Here is a 17,035-nt window from a genome sequence, read left to right as displayed (position 1 = left end):
CCCCAGGAAGAACAATATAAATAGAATTCCATTTGTATCCACGTATGGTCAGCATAGTTGTAGAATAGGAGCGATACTTAAAAAAGAATGGTATTATTCCTCAGAAAGGCTTAACGTCCATTACTGAATTTGGAGTTCCTCCATTGATGTCTTTTAGGAGAAATAGCAATCTGAGAGATAGACTTGTTAAGACTGACATTGGGAGTGAACGAGGTGAGAGACAAACGTTTCTAGCTCTGAAAAAAAAGGCCAATTTCCCATGTTTGGGATGTTGCAATTGTGGCAACATGGTTAAGGCTGGTTTCACACGGGCGTTGCGGGAAAAGGTGCGGGTGCGTTGCGGGAACATGCGTGATTTTTCCGCGCTAGTGCAAAACATTGTAATGCGTTTTGCACGCGCGTGAGAAAAATCTGCATGTTTGGTACCCAAACCCGAACTTCTTCACAGAAGTTCGGGCTTGGGATTGGTGTTCTGTAGATTGTATTATTTTCCCTTATAACATGGTTATAATGGGAAAATAATAGCATTCTGAATACAGAATGCATAGTACAATAGCGCTGGAGGGGTAAAAAAAATTTTTTGCTAAATTTCACTCACCTTAATCCACTTGCTCGCGCAGCCGGCATCTTTTCTGTCTCTTTCTTAGCTGATTGCAGTCAAAGGACCTGTGGTGACATCACTCCGGTCATCACATGGTCCGTCACATAATCTTTTACCATGGTGATCGATCATGTGATGGATCATGTGATGACCGGAGTGACGTCACCACAGGTCCTGTTCCTGCACACAGCACAGAAGACAGACAGAAGAGATGCCGGCTGCACGATCAAGTGGATTAAGGTGAGTTAAATTATTATTATTTTTTTTAACCCCTCCAGCCCTATTTTAGGCCTTTTTCACATTGTAATGCGTTTTGCACTCGCGTGAGAAAAATCGCGCATGTTTGGTACCCAAACCCGAACTTCTTCACAGAAGTTCGGGTTTGGGATCAGTGTTCTGTAGATTGTATTATTTTCCCTTATAACATGGTTATAAGGGAAAATAATAGCATTCTGAATACAGAATGCATAGTAAAACAGCGCTGGAGGGGTTAAAAATAAATAAATAATAATTTAACTCACCTTAGTCCACTTGATCGCGAAGCCCGGCATCTCCTTGTGTCTCCTTTGTTGAATAGGACCTGTGGTGAGCATTAAATACAGGTAAAGAACCTTTGATGACGTCACTCCGGTCATCACATGGTCTTTTACCATGGTGAATCACCATGGTAAAAGATCATGTGACGTACCATTTGATGACCGGAGTGACGTCATCAAAGGTCCTTTACCTGTATTTAATGCTCACCACAGGTCCTATTCAACAAAGGAGACACAAGGAGATGCCGGGCTTCGCGATCAAGTGGACTAAGGTGAGTTAAATTATTATTTATTTATTTTTAACCCCTCCAGCGCTGTTTTACTATGCATTCTGTATTCAGAATGCTATTATTTTCCCTTATAACCATGTTATAAGGGAAAATAATAATGATCGGGTCTCCATCCCGATCGTCTCCTAGCAACCGTGCGTGAAAATCGCACCGCATCCGCACTTGCTTGTGGATGCTTGCGAATTTCCCGCAGCCGCATTCACTTCTATGGGGCCTGCGTTGCATGGAAAACGCATGCTGCGATTTTCACGCAACGCACAAGTGATGCGTGAAAATCACCGCTCGTGTGCACAGCCCCATAGAAATTAATGGGTCCAGATTCAGTGCAGGTGCAATGCGTTCACATCATGCATTGCACCCGCGCGGAATACTCGCCCATGTGAAAGGGGCCTTAGGGTGATACTTTTTCACACCCATATACAGGATTTGTGTACAGAGTTAATTGATACTTATATACATGTAGATCCAATGATGTGATCTACATGATACAGTGTCTGACGGACGTCGGAGAGACAACTATGGAAATTAGAGAAAGAATCAATAAACACAAAAGCACGATTCGTAAAAGGATTCTTGATAAACCAGTGGCCAGACGCTTTGTGGAAAGAGGCCACTCGGTCAACCAGTTGAGATTTCGGGTGATTGACTCAGTGGGAAAATTGAGAAGAGGGGGTGACAGAGAGACGATTTTAAGAAAGAAGGAATTGAAGTGGATCTATACTTTGAGAACATTACAACCCCATGGTTTGAATATTGAATTTAATGTGAGTGGTATAGATTCATTTTTCATTATTAGTATAAAGCCAATCCAGTAACTATTAAGTTGTTTTTAACTGTTTTGTAATTTTTCTTCTCTTTTTGATTGGGGAGAAGCATTCGGAAGGCCAGCCATGCATACGAGAAAGTTTTCAGCGTGAATTTTTATAGCGCAATTTGTTTATATATCACCAAATACTTTCAGACACTTGCCCCTTAATTGTAACGTTAGACTAGGTTGATCTACCAATGATTTCGGTATAGATCCCTTGTGGATATAGTTTAGTTTCTATGGTAATGGAGACGCTTTTTGTGGCCACATAAGTGTGGATAACAACACGTGACCCGGTCTCCATGGTGAGTCAGACGCACTTTGTAGGCATGTGGGCGGAGAACTTAGGTGATGCGGTCATGTGTCCGGTCAGGTGATCACTCCTTTGATGATGCAGCTGGTCATGTGACCACTGACCGAGCACGTGACCGTTAGGTATCACTACGCTGATAGGAGGAAGATCTGGGCATGTGCGTTTGGAATAGAGGGACGCTAATTGCGTGATGCATGATGCGGGCGTTCCAGAGGCTACCACCCCCTCTTAGGTAATCAATCGTGGTCTTTTGTTCATTGGGTTATTGAGTGGACATGCACATGAATTATACACCTTACTGGTGGATATTAATGAACAGGTGTTTGTCTTTATAATATGTGATCACCATTAGTTGAAGCCGTCTAGGGGCGGTACTCTGTATGGTGTTTATAGTCTTTTAATTCACTCTGTATTGTATGCTGGACAAAAGCTAGTTGCTAGCTGAAACGTTGCAGCACTTTATTGGTGATTTTTTGCACATGTGTCATATGGACCCACTTTGAATAAATTACGTTTCTGGAGATGCTGCTGTCAACTTGCTTTTCTTCAGTATCCTGATGATAGGGCATCAATATATATGGCCGGATAACCCCTTTAATTTGTGGTAGTGAATGTGTGCATAGAATTTAAAAGGCAAGTCGTTAGCACAAGGTTATCAGAGTCGCTCAAGTAGAGGTCATTGTTTTGCAGAATGAGTCTTATAAACGCCAAATGCGTGAAATGGAAGAGAACTTCGCCCTTGAAGCTGCTAACTACCAAGACACTATTAACCGCCTGCAAGACGAGATTCAGAACATGAAGGAGGAGATGGCTCGTCACCGGCGCGAGTACCAGGATCTGCTGATCGTGAAGATGGCGCTTGATATTGAAATTGCAACCTACAGAGGACTGTTGCTGTTGGAAGGAGAGGAGAGCGGGTAACAGGATCACTGGTGGCATCTAGATCACACATATACATATACTCTATAAATTACGTTTATTTATTATATTATGTTTTTTTTTTTTTTTTGCAGAATTTCCATTCCTGTACATTCCTTCTCTAACATGAACTTGAGAGGTAAATATAAGTCAGTACATTAACAGCTTCACGCCAGACACAGTCAAAAACATTAGATTTTTGTCAAATGTAAATACGTAGTTCTCTCGGGGAGAGGATAGGCTATATTTTTTGGCTGAACCTCTGTTGAGTCCAAGTTCCATACCATACCTCCCGACCATCCTGGGAATGGTATCACAATGAGGCAGGATTTGAAGATTTACTGTACATATAAAGTGGCTTTTCCCAGTTGGGGGGGGGCATTCCTCCTTGTGGCAGGGTGTAATATTTGAAGAGAGTGGGGCTAAAAATAAAGTATTACATTTAAAAAAAAAAGTTTTAGAAAAATTTAATTCACCCCTTTTCTCAATTCTACAAATAAAAATATATAGACCAAAAAAACCTCATTGGTACTGCCACGTCTGAACTAGTTGGTAAGGCTGATTAGTCAGCCTGCATTTGTGGGAGGTGCGAGGCTCTTCATATACGAGCCACACTCTCACTCACCGGCGCGTCTTCTCAGGTGCACAGCTGCCGCTGGGTGTCATTAGCAGACTAGCTTCTCTGGTGGTAGGAGTCTTTCTTTGCAGCATGGAGCTTGTTATTTTGCTCTCTGCTACCGTAGCATGCATGCGCCATACTACGTAAGTAGGTTGGGCTGGGGACGTCTCTCTTGGCTGGTCGGAACTGACTTTGCTAGCGAACGGGAGGCTTCACCTCAGAATCTGCTACCTCAGGTTGCTCATTGGGGCTAAATACTTCTATTTCTTTTCAACTTTGTTGGTAATAGGAGTTAGTTCCTATAAATCTTACAAGTTTTACTTTGCTTTGTTTGTGCATTCACACTACTCTGTCAAATCATTTTTTGCCCTCCGCCCACGACCAGAGTTTCATTCATACGTCTATCGGTATATCATGTTTGCTCTACTCGCACCCAGAGCTGCGTTCACACGTCCTATGCTACTACAGGTTCTTTCCAGGCCCATTTAAAGAACTGCATTCACGCCGCTATTACATCTATGTTATGCTCCATTCACAACCAGAGCTGCTGTTATACCAAATTTCATGCTCTGCTTATACCCAGAGTTGTGTTCACACTTCTACTTCTACACCAGGTCGTATACCCCACTCACCAAAGCCGCTTTCCATGTCTGCTGTCACATCAAGTTAATATTCCGTTCACATCCAAAGCTGCGTCCGCATGTCTGCTTTTACATCTTGTCCTATACTCCATTCACTACCAGAGCTGCGTTCACGTGTCTGCCTTCGCATCATGTCAATACTCTGCTCACTTTCAGATTGCATTTATACGTCTGCTTTATACCATGCTTTTCATGCACTGCCCATACTCGGAGCTGCGCCTATACCATGTTTTTCAGGTACCACTTGCATCCAAAGCTCCATTCACCCATTTGTTGTTACATCATGTGTTGTACTCTGCTCCCACTCAAAGCTGCATTCTCCTGTTCATTGCTACGTCATGGTTTTACATAATAATCTCACCGGGGCATAACTGCGTTATTTTCAGGCTTGCGTTCCTTTCCTCGGTGGTCTGTCACATTCCATAGGCCTACTTTTCCATTCACCTCAGGGAGAATTTTTTTTTTCTTTTTTTGGGTGTTCTATAATCCTGGTTCATATTCACTCAGACTGGTCTCCTTTTATTCTGGTTCGTATTCACTCAGACTGGTCTCCTTTTATTCTGGTTCGTATTCACTCAGATTGGTCTCCTGCCCCAGTTCACCAAACAGCTCCTCAGCGGAGGTCAGTCGGCCAATAGGAGTAAGTTTCCTGCTATGTTTTCACAAGCTGTTCATTTGTTTGTCACGATAAGAGACTTCTCTTAGCGAACTTGCAATGCCTCAGGCTCTTGTTTTTTCTCCCCTCTGTGTTTCAATTTCATGTTTACGTTTCATGGTTCGCGGTGGTTAGTGTTTTATGTATGCACGCGCTTCGGATTACTAATGTCTATATTTTCAACGCTTGTTGGCAGTTATGTTCCTTAGGCCACCTTCTAGCCAATCCAATCATTCAAGCCTCTGCATATCCCATCAGGTCCGGCTTACGTTTTAACTACTTATCGTCACCGCAACGTCATCCCTCTGGCTTTGGGGGCCCCTATGACTGATCCGGCCCCATGGCTCCGGGGGCCCCATGACTGTTTTTCATATTTTGTTTTGTTTGTTAAGGGTACGACATGGTTGTAGGCTGGTTAGTGTCCCAGGTTTGCTGTTGGAGGGGGTCATGGTTATGCCAGTCCCCAAGGCATTCTGGTGCGGCATAAGTGGTGTATTAAAAAAATAAATAATAATAATCATAAGAGTGGCTCTTCGCTTCTAGGACCTCACAATTGGCACCGACACTTGTAGTTCGCCCTGCCATCTGATACTTTTTCCCGCCATAAGAGACTCGCACGCATGGCTCCCGCCATAAGAAACTCGCGGAGTTAGCTAAGACACGCCTAGCTGGGTTAGGTTGTTCCCATGGTTTCTCTCCCTAGGGTTCTTCGGATATCTCTTGGCCGTAGCCATGACCACAATTAAAATATAAAGGCATTTATCCCGTAAAATAAATGTCCCAATACATTGTATGAGATATTAATGGTAAGTACAACTTGTCCCACAAAAAACAAGCCCTCATAAGGCTGTGTGAACAGAAAATGTAAAAGGCACGGCTCCTGGAGGGCAGTGAGGAAAATGTTAAATAGTTAAACAAAAAAATAGTTTATAGCGTCAATGGGACTATGGCATTAAAATTCAAAATGCCTGACCCTTCTTTCTCGACATGCTTGTTGACTGTTTCCAAGAATAATCATTTTTTTAAGGGTCCATTCACACGTCCGTAAGTGTTTTGCGGATCTGCAATACACGGACACCTGCAATGTCCGATCCGCAATTTGCGCACCGCACATCAGACACTTTAATAGAAAATGCCTTTTCTGGTCCGCAATTGCGGACAAGAATAGGACATGTTCTATTTTCTTTGACGAACAGAATTGCGGACCCCGAAAAAACGGTTGCAGATCCCGAAGATGCGGATACCGGAAATTTGGATCTGCATCCGTTACAGCCCCATTGAAAGTAAATGGGTCCGCAAATTGTGGAACGAATCCGGACCTAAATTACCGACGTGTGTATGGACCCTAAGTTTAGTATTTCTTCAGATATATTCCTAACCTGGTCTTTTTCCTACTTGTTTTGCAGAAACTAACCTGGACTCTCACCCAATATCAGACTCCCACTCCAAAAGAACACTTCTGATCAAGACTGTGGAGACCAGGGATGGTCAGGTGGGTATACTACATAATGCTGCGGGTACTGTTGCTTGCTGCCTCCATGTCTGCACTGAGCTTGGTGCATTGGTAACTTGCAGCGCTGGGGTCCTGGGTTCAAATCTGACCATGGACAACATCTGCATGGCGTTTGCATGTTCTCCCCGTGTTTGGGTGGGTTTCCTCCAGTTTCCTCCCACACTCCAAAGACCTAGCGATAGGGAACTTAGATTGTGAGCTCTTCTGGGGACAGCGAGTGATGATGATGTCTGTAGAGCGCTGCGGAATATGTCAGCGCTGTATAAATGAGGAAAATAAATAAAAAACATTTCTACTGCAGTGTAGAGCTCAACGGTTAGCGGTGTGTGTGTCTACAAGCTTACTGATGGTTTCCAGCAGAACTGTAAATGTAGCTCTGGGCAATATTACAGCTCAGCATTAACTCTGATGATATCATTTGCTTTTGACAGGTCATCAATGAAAGTTCCCAGGAGCACGATGACTATCAGGACTGAGGCCTGAACCTGTCCCTGAGAAGTTCCTGACCAGCGACGTAACAATGTCCCCTGTGTTTCAACTTTGAAGAAAACCAGCTTTCCAAGTGCCTTTTGCTGTTACTTCAGAGGCGGGAGGATAGACTTCTTACAGAAGAGGAGCTAGGCAACCTGTAGCTCTCCAGTTATGGCCTGCTGGGGCTTGTAGTTCCTCCAACAGCTGGAGAACCATAGGTTGCCTAGACCCGCTGTAGAGGGCGATTAGTTATTGGGGTTTTGCAGAGTGAAGTCTTACTTTGGGTTTTACTTCAGTCTAGTTTACAAAAAAATGAAAAAAACACTTCATAGCAATATCTTGTGCCGCCATACTGTTTTTACAATTTCCAAGAAAAGCTTTTTACCTCCAGAAAACCTGCTTTAAATAAACCTTTAGAAATACGATCCGTCTTATGTCGTCATCTTGTAGTATTTGGTATTCGTCCCTGTTCCATGTCAGTGAATAGAATGTAGGAGATACATCGGTCATGAGCTGTGACCCGTGACTAAAAGACCATCACATACCGGAGCACATGACCCCATCCTTTGGCCTTTTATTAACAATATATCAAGGGGTCAATTAAAGGGGTCTAGACGATAGGTCATCAATATTAACTGCTGGACAACCCCTTCAAGGGTAGGTTCACATTGGCATTTAACGGATCCGGTAGGTTGTTCTCTGCAGTTCTCCGAATAGGGCCTAGCCAGATACTGCCGTTCACCGCCAGACCCCCATAATGAAATGGGGCGGGGATCCAGATGTTTTATGGTAAAATGCTGGCTTTTGGTGGACAAAAAACATTGCATGCATGAAGCCATGGATTGACATCAAAAATTATATCCAGAAAACTATCCACCCGATTTTATAAAAAATGAAAGAAAAAAAACTTAGTCTCATTTATGGCTCATGCACATGAGCGTAATGGCTCAGTGCCTGTGCTGCGGACTGCAATGCACAAGCATTGGCCGTGTCACTCGGGTCCACGATCTGCAACATACGGCAAAAGACAGAACATGTCCTATCTTTTTACGGTGTGGAGGCATGGATCAGAAAGCCCTTGAAATCGCTTCGTGGGCATGAGCCCAAGGGCTGTTAATATGTGATAAACAATATTTGATGGAAGGGTCACTTTAATAGGCCCTATTCTGCAGTTCTGTAAATCGAGCTGCAATAGCAGACACATCACATGGACAAGAGTGACGCTGTTGGCGGAAAGTCTTGTTTTTAAAATTTCATACCACCCTTATTAACGTGGGTACTGTGTGTTCAGTCTTCATACACGTTCACACAGTGTGCAGTCTGACATTCAGCATAAACCATTCCTGTCTTCCAAATAAGAGGACTGTTCTATGTAGTCTAACTTGTTTATTGGTCAACAGGTTCATTTGATTGGCAAAACAGCATTGTTTGATAAAACTACAAGAATACAAATAACATGTATAAGTATAAAGTATAGATAGCATGTACTACAACATTTGCATTAACACTGAAGCACATGGTAAAATGCCTATACATACGATTACATGTCTAGCTAACAGTTGTAACAACTCCCTGAGTAACAATTACAACTAGCTGCACAGCTCTGCATAACAGAATATTCCTGAAATAAAGGTAGATTTCTCACCGCATATGCTTTTACAAGGATGGTGGAGTTTTAGAAGGAGACATGCATAGGACAGCTCTGCTGATGTGTCCTGGAGACTGGAGGCTTCTCTTTCCCAAGATGCTTTTTACTCCCACAATGCAGTGTACCACCCACAATGCAGTAGTCTTTGTAACAGAAAGCAAAGTGTAATCCAACTTAACACCGCTAGATGGTGCTATAACCACATGAAACACTTCAGAATTACCAAGGCTCTGGCAGAATGAACTAGAATCATTTTCTAACCCTGCGACCTCTTTCACACGGGCGTCTTATTTTTGGCCCGGATAAGAGGCGGGTGCAATGCGGGAAAATGTGCGATTTTTCCTCGCGAGTGCAAAACATTGTAATCCGTTTTGCACTTGCGTGAGAAAAATCGCGCATGTTTGGTACCCAAACCCGAACTTCTTCACAGAAGTTCGGGCTTGGGATTGATGTTCTGAAGATTGTATTATTTTCCCTTATAACATGGTTATAAGGGAAAATAATAGCATTCTGAATACAGAATGCATAGTATAATAGTGCTGGAGGGGTTCAAATATATTTTTATTAATTAACTCACCTTCTCCTCTTGATCGCGTAGTTCCCGGTCTCTTTACTTCTTGAATGATGAGCTGTGGGCTAAATGACCTGTGGTGACGTCAGATCACATGCTCCAATCACATGGTCCATCACCGTGGTGATGGAGCATGTGATCTGACGTCACCACAGGTCCTTTAGCCCACAGCTCATCATTCAAGAAGTAAAGAGACCGGGAACTACGCGATCAAGAGGAGAAGGTGAGTTAATTATTTTTAACCCCTCCAGCACTATTATACTATGCATTCTGTATTCAGAATGCTATTATTTTCCCTTATAACCATTTTAAATGCATGATTGTAAACTGTACATAATTCTACTTGTGCCACAACTGCTAGGATCGAAGATGACTCCCATCCCGTGGGATTAAGGTCAATAAGTAGTTAGGAGGGGCTGCCTCTGTAACCCTGGCACATGATCATGGAATGCCTATGAATTACCATGGCAACTAGAGGCCTAACAGAAACCTGCGGGCCTGCCATCAGGATATGTCTTTTAGGCTATATAGATGCATAGTTGCCAACTGTCCCAAATTTGATGGGACTCACTCTGAGGCCTCTTTCACACTACAGTATGTTGAATTCAGTGTTTTGCGTTCCGTTTTTCACGGATCCGTTGTTCCGTTTTTTGCTTCCGTTGTGGTTCCGTTTCCGTTCCGTTGTTCCGTTCCGTTTTTCCGTATGGCATATACAGTATACAGTAATTACATAGAAAAAATTGGGCTGGGCATAACATTTTCAATTGATGGTTCCGCAAAAAACGGAACGGATACGGAAGACATACGGATGCATTTCCGTATGTGTTCCGTTTTTTATGCGGACCCATAGACTTGAATGGAGCCACGGACTGTGATTTGCGGCCAAATATAGGACATGTTCTATCTTTTCAACGGAACGGAAAAAACGGAAATACGGAAACGGAATGCATACGGAACACATTCCGTTTTTTTGCGGAACCATTGAAATGAATGGTTCCGTATACGGACCGTATACGGAACGCAAAAAACGGACCGCAAAACGGAAAAAAAAAAACGGTAGTGTGAAAGAGGCCTGATTTTCAGAGACAGTCCCGGCAAAATCGAAAACTGACTAACTCAAACCCTGCCCATAAGTAGGTGTTCCTAGGTGGAGTTGGGGGCATTCCAGGGGAGCGTGGCTTAGATGCCCTGATTTTACCAACTAAAAAGTTGGTAAGTATATAGATGGCGTGTCAATATATTCTTACAGCAATGTATATGCAATTGAGAGAGTACAGGGTCAAGTCTCCAAATGAGGAAAAAAGCGAAATAATTGTTATTTGTAATTTAATGAGTGAAAAAGAAATAAAAAAAAACCTAATAAGGCACACATAAGTTTTTTGGGGCATATTTCAGGTGTTTGTTGCTTTTTTTTGGTGCTTTTTTTTTACACTTTTTGGCATAAAACCTCAGCTCCAGATGTTGCAGGAACATCTATGGAATATATGAAATATATTAAATGCAGGACTAACAGGCATTTTTTATTTTTTGCAGTGGCGTTTTCTGATGTGTTTTTTTGTTCACTGGTGTTTTTTTTTTAATCTCAGCAACCACTGAGTCTTTACATAGAACGCCATTGGCTTTTTTCTTTTGCTGCTTCAAAAAAAACACATGTGCAATATGCTCTGTTTTTTTTTTAAAACATTTACCGGGAGGGCACATAATTTCCTCTAAATAAATAAAAAAACACTTGGCTTGCAAAAAAACACCATAAAAATTACTAGGTAGTAAAACACACCAAAAAAAAAAACACCTAAAAATCACTAGAAAAATCACAGATCATCAAGCGTTTTTTCAGGCATTCTTTGAGCAAAAAAACAAAAAAACACCAGGGACAAATCTGTGTGTGGCAGATCCCTTAAATCCCGGACAGTTATACTCGTACTCAGTGACAGTCAAGTTAGATTATTTGGCAAAAAAAAAGTTCCACCTTTGAGTTTACAGTGGAATTCTCCGTAATGGACATCATTTAGCGAAAATGGTTTTTAAACTTTCCATAGTGTCCATACATTTTCCTCATGAAAACAATCTGCACATAAGGAAGGATGGAAAGATGTGTCTGGGTAATGGCTTCCAGTTGGGTGTATACGGTGTCAGCCGTGTGTTAACAGATGTTATGTAATACATAATATACAGAGCCGGAGAATATACAACAGTGATGTCCAACCTGAACGTTCCTGAAAGTTGTAGTTTTTCCTCAGTGTTACAGGCTGGACATTATGGTTGGAACCAATCCAGGAGACTATGATGTCCCATCAAGTTAACCAACGCTCTCCTCTCCTCCCTCTGACAAACTCCATGGTCTTCTCATTGCATGTTTTAGTGATGTAACTGCGTATACTTATAATATCCTATGACTTTATGTCATTATGGTTTATGTCAGTGATGTCATTTTTTGGGGTCAAAGACACAGTCACCTTTATGTCCATGGTATATATATTATGCTGCAAGCTAGGGAAAAAAATAAGATCATGAAGATCTGAGGAGGCCAAATGATGGAATCACAAGATTGCAGCTCTCAAGACTTTCCCATAAGAAATCAGCTAGATAGTATGCGTGCTTCCACTAACATGTCATATGGGGTATACTTTCAGAGAGTTACAGTAATAAAAGTCATTTGTACCCAGTATAACAAAAAGTAAATTCTTGTCTCATCAAACCCAACATTTGGTAAGCACTAGTAGGGTTGGCAACATTTTCAGACAACAATACGGTTGGTACAACAGTGGGGTTGGAACCATTGTGACAACAAACAGATTTAACTTTGGGCTAATCCTAAGGATATTATCCTGACAATCCAATAGTTTTCACCTTCTAACCCCCTGTACAGGGATCTGGACTTCGTTGCAGGGGAACCAGCTGGCTGCTACCTCCTGGAGTACTCTTTATGATTAATGGCTGAACTATGGGGGTCAGAGACATTGGTGAAAATCAGAGAAGGATCAGGCAAAACCATAGTCTGGGACAGACCGAGGTCAGGGCAGGCAAAGTACAAGCAATCTGATAAACAGTCTAAGGTCAGGTCAGGCAGCAGAAGATCAATATCCAGGAAATGGGCAGCAGTTGGTCACAGGCAGACAAACTAATACTGTACACCTTTGCAGGAACTAGCAAGCTAGGAACCTATTGCTCAGGCACCGTCCTATAGGGGAAGATGCCTTAAGTACCCAAAGGTACACCAATAGCAGCCAGAGACTCACCTCCTTATGATGAAAATGCTACTGCAGGCTCTTGCTTATTGGAGAAAAAAGTCACGTGATGTTACATAGATGAAGCATGACGAAGTACCTGGGAGGGAGAGAGATCAGTTACTGTATGAGGATCAGGAAAATTTCACAAACCCAACAGGTTGCATCAATTTTCTCAAAAACCCTTTAAAGGTTTTGTTCAGGTCTCTGCCTCTCACTGCTTTTATATTTTTTCAAGTTAAAGGATCAACTTCACCCATCTGATGATTTCCCTGCCAGGGCCGTGATGTAAGTATGATGTCTGTTTAAAGGGGGTGTCTGGGAATTTGATATTAATGGCCTATTCTCAGGATAGGTCATCAATATCTGATCGGTGGGGGTTCAACTCCTAGCACTGCTGAAGATCAGCTGTATAGACAGGCCATTGCTCTCTGTGAGCTCTGTGGTCTCTTCCTAGACCAGTGACGTCACGTTCATCGGCAGGGGTGCACCTAGCCTTTCTGCTGCCTGAGGCAAAAACTAAAACGGCAACGCCCCCCCCATTAACTTAACCCCTTTGCCACAATGAAAGCGCTCATTGCCCATGGCCCTTCCGCTGCCCCCCTCTTGCCCGTACCTGGTGCTGCCTGAGGCAATCGTCTCACTTGGCCTCATTGATGGTGCACCCTTGTTCATCAGTCACGTGGGCTAGGCGCAGCTCAGTCCCATTCAAATGAATAGGCCTGGGCTGCAATACCAAGCACAGCCACTATAAAATGTGCAGCACTGTGGAGCTCTGTGGGGAAATCTCCTGCCTGGTGGAGGTTTAGGAAGCCCTTGTTGGTAGGTGTTGAAGCCAGCTTTGCAACAAACAGTTTTTGACTGGCCATAAAGTTAAAATATATAATTTTTTTGCTAGTTTTCTGGCATGAGAAAAGTTGCGACTTTTTTAGCACCACTTTTAAACACAAACGCCACAATTTTTGTGCAAGTGCCGTTTCTCCTCCACGTTCACCACTTTCCTGAAAAGGGGGGGAGGGGGGAAAGCTAGTGGCCCGCCACATTTATCTTCTTTTACGCCAGTTTTCTGATTTTTATTCACATGCACAGACTGCTGAAGGTTGTGATTTTACTGGCGTACACCTCATCACAAATTAGGCGCAGCCTCCGGCAGCACATAGGGTTTATTACATGCAAATGAGCCTCTAGGAGCAATGAGGCCATCGCTGTTACACCTAGAGGCTCTGCTCTCTCTGCAGCTGCCGCGCTCTGTGCACTTAGATTAATAGGATCAGATGCCTTCAGTGGGCAAGTGCAAGACTATGAATCCAATAGATCGCGCTGTTCATGAGTAGTGTAGATCGCAAATATTCTAATCGTGGATTTTTATTGCAAATTTGCATGTCTTTCCCATATGCCCATGTTTATGCAAATGAGTTTACATGATAAAAACTGTATAGAAAGGTTATTGAATATTATGTTAGGACAATTAGAAAACTTTTTGTCACCCTAATGATAATGATCTAGGTGCGCAGGTCCACCCAAGCCATCCAACAGATATGAAGAAACTTTGAGGCTTACTGGTTCTCAGTCAGATGAGAGCTGGTTTTGAATGTCTCATAGTGCACAAGGCTGCCATTGTAAGGTATGCTGACTGTATCTGTCTCATGGATAGATTGTTGGCTTCCACATACCTGGCTTTTTGCATATAGCCTTTGTGTGGTTGTTGATTGTATGTCATACGCAATGGGAGTCCAAGATGCATCTAGACATCTTCCCCATGCGGTTTCCAAACCATTTTGTTGGTGTTTCCATCAATTTCTAACCTTTTTCTGCGAACCAGTCACTCTCTCTTCTTCAGAGCAGGGGGTGCCTGGTTTAATGCTTTTCATTGTGTTCAATTGTGCTCGAGCATACACAGTATTCGGCCGAACACTGCCATGTGCTGAGCATAGCGATGCTCGAGCCAAACTGCTGTTCGGACAAGTGTGCTCACTCAACACTAATAACAAACCAGCCATTTTTTTTCATTGCTGTAGGTCAGCTTTAAAGGGGCAGGGTTCTGTGGATGACACTTTTAAGGGAGCGGAGTGCTGTGGAGGTCACAGTTAAGGGGGCAGGCTGCTGTGGAGGTAACAGTTTATGGGACGGTCCGCTATGGAGGTGGTCAGTGTTAAAAAGCAGATTGCTGTAGAGGTCACTGCTAAGGGGGCGGGGTGTTGTGGAAATCACTGTTAAGGAGATGGGGTACTGTGGAGGTCACTATTAAAGGGGCATCCGCTGTAGAGGTCACTGTTAAAGGGGCGGGGTGCTGTGGAGGTCACTGTTAAGGGGGCGGGCTGCTGTGGAGGTCACTGTTAAAGGGGCAGGCGTTGTGGAGGTCTCTGTTAAGAGGGCAGGGAACGGTTGAGGTCACAGTTAAGGGGACTGTCCGCTATGGAGGTCAGTATTAAGTTAAGGGGTGCTGTAAAGGTCACTGTTAAGGGGGCGGGTGTTGTGGAGGTCACATTTTAAGGGAACGGAGCTCTGTGGAGGTTACTGTTAAGGGGTCGGGTTATTGTGGAAATCACTACTGTATTAATGAGACAGGGTGATGTGGAGGTCACAAATAAAGGGCCGGCCGCTGTGAAGGTCACTGTTAAGGGGGCGGGGGACTGTGGAGGTCACTATTAAAGGGGCTGCTGCTGCTGTGGAGGTCACTGTTAAGGGGTGGGTTATTGTGAAAATAACTGTTATGGAGACGGGGTACTGTGGAGGACAGTCACTAAAAAAAGGGTCTGCCGCTGTGGAGGTCACTGTTAAAAGGGAGGGCGCTGTGGATGTTACCGTTAAGGGAGGGTCTGCCACTGTGGAGGTCACTGTTAAAACATGATTTATTTTTATTCAAAAATGCTGTTATTGTGTAAAACATAAATAAAATAAAAAAACTAGTCATATTAGGTATCACCGCGTCCATAACAACCTGCTCTATAAAAATACCACATGATCTAACCTGTTAGATGAACATTGTAAATAACAACAAATAAAAACGGTGCCAAAACAGCTATTTTTTGTTATCTTGCCTCACAAAAAGTGTAATATAGAGCAATCAAAAATTATTTGTTGTCTGTTACCATGGAAACATATAGGTCTGCAAAGGAACTGAGGACACAATAAATTTTTAATTAAGACTATTTATATAGTTGCGTCATTATTCATTATTAATGCATCAGAATTATAAAAAAAAGTTTTCTAAAATATGGGGTGTGACGGTGTATATGGTCTTTAAGACCTGGGAATCCAAGTTCATTAACACTTAGTATTCCAGGACAATGTCTAGTGAATGCCTGCCTTGAATGATATTTAAAGAGGACATTGAATGAGAAATGTGTTCTGTGATCTACTAAGAGGAAAACATCTGCAAGTCAATCAGTCTCTTACTGTACAAAAGAAAAATCATAAGGGAGAACAGAGCGCACAGAGAGATTAGAAACGCAGTCGTGCGCTATCATTGCTTGGGTCATAGGCGATTAATGCACATAATGGAATTATTTGCACTCTGTGTGTTTTCTAGCAATTTGTCCAGTTAATGGTATTAGCCCCTTAATGACCACAGATACTACTTTTTCTGGCAGTCATTAATGGGCTTTAGTCTAAGCTGCTGCCTTTTTACGGAGGCCTAGAATAAGCGCCATACAGGTCTCCCATAAAGTGGAGAGTTGGGGCTCAGCTGTCACATGAGAGCTGAGCCTCTGCGGTAACGGCTGGGACTGGCAGGACCTCAGAACGACATCGTCAAGTAAGGGATTTAGGGTTCATTCACACGGCTGTTGTTCGGGCGTTCCGTGCATTGGGGTCCGCAATTTGTGGTCTCCAATGCCCCGGCACCATCTGTGCAGCTGCCGTGACGGATCCAGACTAGGAATGAGCGAATCGAGTTTGGATGAAACATCTGAAGTTGATTCGCATAAAACTTTGTTTTAATACTGTATGGAGCGAGCACTCCGTACAGTATTAGAATGTATTGGCTCCGATGAGCCGACGTTATTACTTCTCGAGGTCTCGCAAGACTTCACATATTAACTTCCGAAATTGATTTTAACTTAAAAAAAACATTTTCCGAACTCAGGTTTGGTTCCAGCTACAGTAAAAGTTGTGAGTTGTATCCTACCACTGTCTACCTCATTCTTCAATACTACCACTACAACTGGTTGCACCACCATAAACGGTACTGGTGTCACGACAAATACCACCAAGGGACCCAGC

General features: G+C 43.0%; 1 protein-coding gene across 1 annotated transcript in view; it reads left to right on the top strand.

Moving 5' to 3' along the window:
- VIM (vimentin) overlaps nucleotides 1-7,658 on the top strand; it is a 107,695-nt gene extending 100,037 nt beyond the window's left edge. The window contains exons 8-9 of the mRNA XM_044295671.1: nucleotides 6,788-6,873; nucleotides 7,326-7,658. Of these exons, the coding sequence (XP_044151606.1) occupies nucleotides 6,788-6,873; nucleotides 7,326-7,370 (131 nt within the window). The 3' untranslated portion in view covers nucleotides 7,371-7,658. The remainder of the gene's footprint in view (nucleotides 1-6,787; nucleotides 6,874-7,325) is intronic.
- Nucleotides 7,659-17,035: the final 9,377 nt, after the last annotated feature.

This window comes from Bufo gargarizans, chromosome 5 (assembly GCF_014858855.1).
Source record: "Bufo gargarizans isolate SCDJY-AF-19 chromosome 5, ASM1485885v1, whole genome shotgun sequence".
Classification (NCBI taxonomy): domain Eukaryota; kingdom Metazoa; phylum Chordata; class Amphibia; order Anura; family Bufonidae; genus Bufo; species Bufo gargarizans.
Note: the sequence above shows the minus strand (reverse complement) of the source record. Positions and strands in the feature narration are given on the sequence as shown.